Below are 9,469 nucleotides of genomic sequence, written 5' to 3'. Positions count from 1 at the left end.
CACATGGCTAGCAGTAAGGGGCCCATGGAATTACAGTTAACATTGAGACTGGGTTTGAATCCTGACTCTACTACTTAACCAGAGTATGATCTTGTACAAGTTATGTGGAATCTCTGGCTTTTCTATTTCTTCTTTTATAAAAGAGGGATAATAATACCATTTGCCACACAGGATAGGATAGCAGAGCAGTAAAAAGTGCATGTTCTGTAGAGAACAAACTAGTGGTTACCAGTGGGGAGAGGGAAGGGGCAATATAGGGGTAGGGGGAAAAAAGAGTTATTATGGGATTATATGAAATCATGTGTGTGAAACTTTTGAAAATTGTAAAGCACTATAGAACTTGAAGATTCATTCAATTTTTAAAAAGTGAAAAAATAATTAAATGGTTAAACTTAAAAAAAAAGTGCATGTTCTGGAGCCAGGTTGCCTGGATTTGTATCCAGGTTCTATCACTTTCTAGCTGTGTGACCTCAAGCACATTAATCTCTCTGAACCTCAGTTTCCCTGTCTGTAGAATGACGTCGGTAGTAACCCATAGCGTTATCACAGGAATAAGTAACATATAAAGAATTTATAAGCAGCCCTGACCCATAGTAAACATTTAACAAATGTTAGCTATTTGCATTTATGAGGTTAAATGTGATAATGTAGAGGGGATCGGGAGTTTGGGATTGGGAGTTTAGGACGAGAATATGAAAAAGAATATATATATATATGTATATGTATAACTAAATTACTTTGCTGTACAGTAGAAATTAACACAACATTGTAAATCAACTATACTTCAATAAAATTTTTTAAAAATACTAAATTGAAAAAAATGTGATAGTGTAGGTAAAGCACTCAGCACAATGCTGAGCACATAGTAAGTACTCAATACACAGTAACTATTTCCAGTACACTAGGAAACTTGGAAAAAAGAGCTATAAGCAGCTGAAGAGAAGGGATGTTAAGGCCCCTGAGCTGCCATCAACAGGCCATGGACTTGGAAGTTCCAGAAAGCAGAAGGCGTCACCTCGCCTTGAACTCAGAGGAGACCAGAACCCTTGGAACCTCCCAGCCTTGGCTTCAGTCTGTCTACCTTCTGCAGGGGTTGGGATCTCAGCAGCTTGGATCTCCTTCTGATGATTCCACTGAACCTTGTCTCTCTCCTCTAGACTCTCCAGGGCAATGGTTCTCAACCACGAGTGATTTTGCACTGAGGGACATTTAGCAATATCTGGAGATGTTTTTGGTTGTGACAACTTAGGGGTGTTACTGACACCTAGGAGGCAGAGGCCAGGGATGCCGTTACATATCCTCCAGTGCACAAGACAGCCTCCACAACAAAGCATTATCTAGTCCAAAATGTCATGTGTTCTGAGGTTGAGAAACCCTGCTCTAGGGCTAAGGAGATCTTCATTGGCTTAGCAGGACTTGGGTGGGGAAGGGGATGAGGCAGGGGGTGGGACAGAGGGAGGAGATCCTTGTAGGAGGTGCCAGGGAACAGTGGAGGTAGCCACTCTGCAACCCACAGAAAGGACCTCAAGACAGCTTTTCCTCATTATCGAAGACCAAAGGAAATAGAGAAAGGAACTAAGAATACGGAGCCAACTTCTTTATATGTGCTATATTGTTCAGTAATAAATAGGTTTTCTTCTTTAAACACAGAACATATAACAGACTGAAACACTCCCCCCTCCCCCCGGTTCCAAAGACAAGAGTCTATAAAACAAATGCCAGCTATACTGCCCTAAGGGCAGAAAAAGTCTGGTGACCCCCACCCAGTCCTGCGTCCTGCAGCACCACCACCCCCATGCTGCAAGAGAAGGGGGTCTGGGGCTTCTCCCTTGGACCCTGGGGACTTAGGTGAGAAGCATGTGAATGTATGATGTCACCTCTCCATGAGGCATGGGCTATGCAAAGATGAGGTTTCCTTCTCATTGGCTCTGACCAGCTCCTGCTCTTCTGATTTCAGTTACCAGTTACGAAGCACCTGGGCTCAGCTCCCAGAGGAGCTGCCTCTTGGCTTCCCCACTCTCCACTCCTCTGCGGCCTTCTCGGAGGGGAAGGGAAGGGCTCAGGGACCCCTCCCATCCCCTGGCCTGCATGGAAACACTGTGTGGAAGAGGCATGATGCTGAAGGTGAGGCTCCTGTAGGCCCCCAACCAAAGCCATGAGGCCAGCATGCCCCCCCAAAGCCCCACACCTTTCCTGCCTCTGGAGCGGAGGGCACTGGGGCAGCCGGCCCCTCCACCACCTAGTGCCTGGCTTGGGGTGTGATGGTTCTTTCGCAGTGTCAGGTCCTCAAGCCGGGCCTGGCTCTTTCCTTGTCCCATTCCTGTCTCCTTCCAAGCCCTCACCGTGGCCATCTGAAAAACTCACGTCCAGTGTCCTAAATTGTCTCCTCCTCCCTCTCCCCATGCCTCTGCAACCCAAGGGAGGAAGTGGGAGGTTGTCTCCCCTCTCCAACCCCCATTTCACATAATGGAACAGCTTTTGGCCTTTTCCTTCTTGAAGGTGGAAGAGATGAGTTCGGAACGACTGGGGAGGTGGAGCAGTCGCTTGGAGAGGCTTCGGACAGGGCTCTTCGGGGGCACTGGGCTGGGCTTGTTCAGACACACCATGGACGCCGTCCGGAAGATGCTGTGGATACTCTTTTCTGAGGTGAAAGCCGAGCCTTCCAGGTAGATTTCTGCACCCAGCTGCTTGGCTATTGCACAGCCCTGCGGGAGGAGTGAGGTCATCAATGCAGTGATCCAAAATGGCTCTGAAACACTGCCTTCTCAGGTTAGTGGTCCTCCCCAGGGCTGCTCCGATGGACCCAACTGCCAGTCTCCCACCATCGCCCTCTGCTGATTACTTTCTGAAGGTGAAGCCTGACTGCACCTTAAGTTACCTGGCACACTTTTTAAACCATACTGATGCCAGAACAAGTAAATCAGAATTTCTGGGGTATGCCGAGGCGTTAGGATTTTTAAGAGCTCCACAGATGATTGTAATGTGAAACATTGGTTTAAAAGAAATGATCCTTACACTCCGATGTGCATAAGAAGTTATCCAGGGACTTAATTAAAAATGCAATTCCCATACTTTTTTCCCAGAGTGACTCTATAGGTAAGGAGTCAGGAATTCTAACAAGCACCTCTAGTGATTCTAATGCAGGTGGTCCTCAAAAAAAAAAACCAGCTGAGAAACACTGGCACACACAGGAATGGCTCACCTGCCAAACTAGAGCATGAATCTGGGTAAACTGGTACCCAGCACCTCTATCCAGGTAACTAGTTTCCTGATTATAGATGGCCCCACAGCATACCAATTCTCTCTTGCCAGAGTGAGTGAGTGTGAGCAGGGGCCATATTTCAAGCCCTCTCCTGTAGCCTTCCCCAGCTCACCCCCCAACACACACGAGGGCCCACACACACACCACACACACACACCTGCTCGTAAGAGACGGGTGCCTGCTTCTGGTGGGACAGCTCCATCAGAGTGCTCAGGTCTGTTCGCAGGTCTGTCTTACAGCCAATGAGCAAGACACGGGTGCTGGGACAATAATCGAGGATTTCCGTCCTCCACTGAAGAGCCGTGCAAGAAGATGGGAAGGAGGAAGGAAGGACAGTCAGTGGCTGACGGACACCCGGAGAAACCCAGTTGGTAACATCACACACACCATCCAGTATATCACCAGCTCAGCCCTCCCTCTGAGTCACAGCACCACCACTGCACTAATTACATCATCTTCCTGCCCATGAGGGCTTTGGGGCCACAGGAATGCTGATCCAAGAGTCTGTCCCCAAATTCAACAGCCCAGTCACCAGAGAGAGCACAGAGGCAAATCTCCCACTCTCTGCCAAGCATATGGGGCACGGGTCTGCCCCCTCAACCCAAAGGGCTTCACAAGTCCAGAAAGCCAGGAAGAAGCCAACCAGTCTCTTTCCAAGGAAAGGAGATAATCCCAGAGTCTTCTGGGAAACTAGGCTAGTTCCACAAGCTTTCCTGGGACTCCTCAGTATGGGCAGACCTTGCTACTCGGACCAAGGCATTTCCTACCAGCAGTTCAGCTCAGGCCTGCCTGGCTTGCCCTGTCCGGAAGGCCTGGGATCAAGGTCTATAAAAGCTGCCACCAAAAGGCCCCTTCCCCGACCCTCAAACCATATCACCAGACGGTTCTCTACTCTCAATCCCTCACTTCCTGAGTCTCAACACTCCCCTCCCTTGCTGGGCCTCTGACAGAGCAGTGCAGGATAGGGGCAAAGGCAGGATGCAGAGGGGACTGGAGATCTGGGTTCTAGTCCCAGAGCTGTAGCTAATGTGGCCTCAGGCAAATCTCTTCCTTCCCTGGCCTCAGTTTCTTCCTGTTACACAAGAGGTGATTAGAAGACAAGGTCCCCAAGATTCCTTTTTGTTCTCAGGCTGAGCTAGAGACGGCAGAGTTTATCCAGCCTTACCTTCTTGAGTGCACTGTCCACTGTCTCTGGACGGCTGATATCAAAGCATAGTAACACTGCATCTGAGTCGCTATAGCAGAGTGGACGGACATTGTCATAGTAGGGAGATCCTGGTAGAGAGGAGAGAGAGCTGATGGTGAGCCGTGGCATTCTCCCTCCCTACAGGCCTAAACCCAAAGAGCCCTGGGAATACCATGCTTGGTCCCTTAGGTGAGATGGCCCCACCCATCTCCCAGGGGAATGTGCTCCAGCTCGAAGCTTGGGACCTGACCGCCTGCCAGAAGGCGGTACAAGAATATCATCTTCCTTAGCCCTAAAAAAGGGAAAAGGGGCAAAATAAAAGGGAGGTGGAGTATAATTTGGCCCTGTCTGGATCTCCTACGGTGGGCTTAACTGAAGGTCCACCAGTTTTCTGAGTCCCAGGGGAAGGTGCTCCTACCCCTACAGAGAGACCAGGCCTTGTTTAAGGTCTCTTTTCTAGAGTCTGCCTGCTGCCAACCTCTGCTCTAGGGTCTCCCCAGTGAAGAAACAAATCTGCCTGTTATATAACTGGCTGCCCTGCTTCTTTGCCGTGGGGTCGGAACTCTAGGAGGCTGGCAGGGGAGGGAGAGCATCAAGAATTCAGTGTCCCACTCCTCCTCTCACCCAAATCAGCTTACGCTGTAAAGGGCAAAAGGAAAGCTGTAGCCCCTATCCCAAGATCTCAGGGAGGCGTTCTCAGAGACAGCAGCACCAATAGCTGGGACTTAGAGGCTCGAATAAGGGTCCTTCACTGGGAGGGGAGTAGGCAATGCAGACTCAGGTGGTCCAATACGGGAGAATGCTAGGGGTTGAGCCTGCCCCCCTCCGCCCTGGGGAAGGAAGAGTAGCAGATTTGGAACCCAGACAATCCGTGCTCAGAATAGCAAGCAGCCCCTCTCCCTGAACCGCAATCGCCATGGAAACTGGGGGGATTCCAAGCTGAGGCGGGGGGGTTAGTTGTAAAAAAAAAAAAAAAAAGGGAGTAAAGGGGAGTTGGGATAGCTGCCTGCTCCTTCAGCAATTGGCCCCCATCCCTCTCTGAGGTGGGGTCTTATCACAGCATCACTGAGCAAAGGGAGCGCTGCAGCACTGGGGAAGGGGGAGGGGAGGAGGCCTCCATTCTGGCTCCAAGCGATCCCCCTCCCCTAAGACCAGCAGGCGAATAATGGGAACAGGTTCAACCCTGGCCCCAGTGCTGGGAAGCCCCATCCCACACACCCCTGCCTCTCCTTCTTCCTTGTGGGCACCTCATTTGAAAGAGGGAGTTTGAGGATGACTGATAGCCTGCATCCTTTCAGAACTTGGGGGGCGGGGGGCGGGTGGGGGGGATGCGACACAGGGAATAGAGACCACCTTGCTGACTTTCCATTATCTGGACTGGGATTCAAGGGCTGCATTCTGACTGTGGGAGGAGGAGGAAGGGCTCTTTGGGGTGGTGGTAGTGAAAAGAGATGAGCTGCAGTAAGATTCTGGGAAGATTGAGAGGTGGGCAGAGTACAGCAGACGAAAAACCATACATCATGCAGCCAAGCTGCATTCCAGTCGAATCCCGCCAGCACAGCACAGTCCGGGATAACCAGAATCCTGCCTCCCAGCCCCTGGAGCTGCAATGGAGGAAAGCATACCAGGTTGAGGAATTTCTGTTTTGTTTTGGGGAGTGGGGAGCAAAAGGAAGTCTCATTTTCTGTTTACCCATCCCCTACCTCCACTCTTTCGAGACCTCAAAATTGGATGATGGGAATAATAGCTCTTTGGAGGAGTAGGATGGCATATTTATATGTAACAGGAAACCCCTAGTGATTTATAGTTCCTCTTTAAACTCAGCCTGAATATGCATTTTTTGGAGAGAAGTGGATTTTATTTTCTTTCTCCTATTCCTGGCTTTTAGTCCTTAATTATGACTCTGAGCTCAGTCTATTAAAAAAGGACTGGGCTAAAGAGATAATGAAAGGGTCAGAATCAAAGCAAAGGATAGACTAGCACTGAAGGTTTAGGGATGAGAGGCTTGAAACATATTGCTTTCTACGATCCAGAAAGACAGAGCATCTTCTACCTCAGCCCAGTCAGAGCCAACACCCCCCCCCCAACTATGTACAACGTGACCATGCCCCATATTAAGCCCCCACCCTCCAAAACACTGACGATGCATCGCTTCATCCCTCAACCGCAGAGGTATGACAGTGGGGCTGAGCTGCGGCAGGCAGGCAGGCAGCAGTGGCCCGAGATGGAATGCAGGAGAGAAAACTGAGTCAGGAGCAATATTTCCCCCAAAGCAGGCTTGTCTCCTTGCCTCACCCACAACCTCCAGCAGCACTGCCTCCTGCCTCTTCTTTGGCTTTGCTCTGGGGCAGTAAAGGCTGTGCGTACGTGTGCTGGGCGGCAGGGAGTGGAAATGGAGAAGCCCTAACTGCCTCCTCCAGTAGTCTTCCGGGGTCCATCCACCTCACCATCTCAGCCCTCTGAAGGATGGAGCCAGACCCAGAGAAGTGAGTAGCTTCTGGGGTTTATCCACTCTGCACCCCTGGACCAGCCAACTGAGTTCGCCAAACCCTCCCCCCAACCCCAACCAAAGAATCTTCAGGTCCCCTTCTTTCAGTTTCCTGGCAAGCACCAAACTCCTTCTCACCGTCAAAGAGGGAAACAATTTCTAAAAGATAACAGCTGCAGCAGACCAGTAGGGGTGGGAAGGGGGGACTTGGGGCCAGCAGTCTTACCTGAGGTGTCCCAGAGACTGAGCTCCACTCTCTGTTCCTCTGTCTCCAAGCAGGCTGTGTAATTCTCAAACACAGTGGGCACATACGTCTGTGAAAAGAGAGGAACTATTCACACCCTGGGCGCCCCTACCCTTGTAACCCTCCAGTTAGTGCTGGCTACACAAGAAGCCACTCATCCTAGTGAGACACTAAAGTGGCAGGAGATAAGGAGAGGAGGGGATACCTGGGGCAGGAGGGACCACATGGGACAGGAGGGAGGGGAGTGTAGAGGGACAGGCACTTTGCTCCATCGGAGTAAGAAATGTGAATGACTGCCAGGGACAAGTCCCCCATATCCTAGATGGTCAGGGAGACACACACACAGAAGGATTCCTCTTGTCCCCAGATTTGTCTGTCTTCCAATTTCAGAGCCACAAGCCAATTCTAGTGCTTTATCTTTTCCCCACAAGCCCCTTGGACCAGCAGGGCAGCAGAAAGGAGCAGCAGAAGCCTGCCTGGGGACAAGCGCATAGAACCTTTGAGGATGGGTGAAGGGACGGATAGATATTACGTCAAGAAGAAACCCCAGACTCTCAAATGCCCCCAGTTCCCTCTCCCAAGAGCAGACTCCAGGATGAAGGGAGGTAGGAGGGGATTTGATGGGGGGACCTATGGGTGAAGAGGTGAGGAGGAGCCTGCAGAGCGGCAGAAGTGGAACAGGTCTCAGGGGAAGCTAAGGCAGGGCGGTCCTCCAGCCAGAAAGCGGCTGAGGATGGGGAGGGGTGGGGCGGGGTGAAACAGCTCCCCTGGGCGGATGGGAATCTACCCCCAGCAGGCATGCGGGCAAGGAGAAAGCTGGCCAGCGGTCAGGCGAGCAACTCACCTCGGGATAGCAGTCTTTCGCCAACACCTGTAACATAGCTGTCTTCCCACACTGCACATCCCCCACCAGAACGAGCTTACATCTGGCCACGATTGGCTGGGGGGCCCGTCTCTCCTTCATGGCTGCAGCCTCCGCGGGACCTGGACTCGGATTCAGAGAGGAGAACGTTGCGCCAGGTGCGTCTCAGCCCTCGACCCAGCCGAATTCCCTGTCTCTCTCCAACTGAAAAAGAGGCCGGCACAGCCTCCTTATATCACCGTGGCTGAGCCAATCACAAAAGGGGGCGGACTCTGTCACAGCCAATCCCTGAGGTGGGATCCCCTCCAGCAGCCAATGGCAGGAAGATCTGAGTCAGAGCCCTCTTTTTCCCTTCCCTTTCTCTTAAAGCTGCACCGTTGCTTCCTCTAAAAGGGGATTCCCACGTTGTTTCGCATTTGTATTGGGGTTGGGGGTAGGAGGGGGAGTGAAGCAAAATTTAATGGTCTTGTGTGGCCACCAATTAGTGTCAAAAACAAACTAGCTAAGAATGTGGATAGTGAGATCAAGCTGGAGTTCCCAGGAGAAGAACAGGACTTGCCTAAATTGTAGACAGGTGGCACCCCTTGGGGAAGGGTTGGTCCCAGAAATTTCACCCCTTTGTTCTATCTAATCCCCACCCAAACCAGTTCCCACAGAAGCTCCTGCTGGACCCCTTTATCAGCTCCTGCTGGACCCCTTTCAACGCCTGTCCCTTTCTCAGAAATCACCTTCACCCAAAAATAAATAAGTTAAAAAATTTTCTTGCGTCATCTGGAAAAAACCCACAGAGCTCCTGACCCACAGATGGGCAGAGAGAAAGGAATGAGGGAGTCTGGCTAGTGGGGATGGGAGCAAGGAGTACAAAACAAACAAAGTCGCTGTCTGTTTGGCCAGACAACCTCTCACTCCAGGCCTGGCAGGAGCTGCTTTAGGAGTGTTTGTTCTGCTGCTTGGGTTCAGCTTCCTGGATGAATCAGGCACAGGTCCAGTTTCAGGTTGACACCCACCGACGCTGATGTACTGCGTGTGTCACCTGGTTAAAGTCCAGAATGGAAGACTGGACCTGGGATTTGGGGGTTGGGAAGCTGGAGGACAAGATGAGGTTGAGATGAGCTACGTAACTGCCTGCCAGCCCTCAGCCCTCAGGGCCCTTCATCTTACTGCCTCTCTGCTAGACAGACCCATGGGATGTACGTCCACAGCCTGAATAACCCACTGATTATTCAGGAACCAAGACAGCCCAGATGAGGCCTCCTGGGGATAAGAGATTGAAGTAAGACTGACCTTGGGCAAAAGTGACAGCACTCCAGACTTCTTCTCTAGGTCCCTTTACCTTGTCAAGCCCAGTGCCTCTGGAGCACGGCCGGGGTCCTGTTCCATCTGAGCTTTACTCTAATTCACCATCATTGCTGCCCCACCCAGGGATA

General features: G+C 51.2%; 1 protein-coding gene across 1 annotated transcript; it reads right to left on the bottom strand.

Annotated features, from left to right (window-relative positions):
* Window positions 1-1,594: 1,594 nt before the first annotated feature.
* On the bottom strand, window positions 1,595-8,262 carry RND1 (Rho family GTPase 1). Its single transcript, XM_082421494.1, has 5 exons — window positions 8,025-8,262; window positions 7,163-7,250; window positions 4,428-4,537; window positions 3,420-3,554; window positions 1,595-2,705 (listed from the first exon to the last, which is right to left on the bottom strand). The coding sequence occupies exons 1-5, from the start codon at window positions 8,142-8,144 to the stop codon at window positions 2,460-2,462; spliced, it is 699 nt and encodes a 232-aa protein (XP_082277620.1). The 5' UTR covers window positions 8,145-8,262; the 3' UTR covers window positions 1,595-2,459.
* Window positions 8,263-9,469: the final 1,207 nt, after the last annotated feature.

This window comes from Balaenoptera physalus (assembly GCF_965194825.1).
Source record: "Balaenoptera physalus genome assembly, chromosome: 13".
In the NCBI taxonomy this organism is placed as follows: Eukaryota; Metazoa; Chordata; class Mammalia; order Artiodactyla; family Balaenopteridae; genus Balaenoptera; species Balaenoptera physalus.
Note: the sequence above shows the minus strand (reverse complement) of the source record. Positions and strands in the feature narration are given on the sequence as shown.

Bases quoted from the DNA above. Each gene is read 5' to 3' on its own strand.
- RND1 (XM_082421494.1), bottom strand. From the start codon at position 8,144: ATGAAGGAGAGACGGGCCCCCCAGCCAATCGTGGCCAGATGTAAGCTC. The intron at 7,251-8,024 runs GTGAGTTGCTCG...CTCTTTTCACAG, and splicing joins CGAAAGACTGCTATCCCGAG to ACGTATGTGCCCACTGTGTT. The intron at 4,538-7,162 runs GTAAGACTGCTG...CCTCTCTACCAG, and splicing joins CAGTCTCTGGGACACCTCAG to GATCTCCCTACTATGACAAT.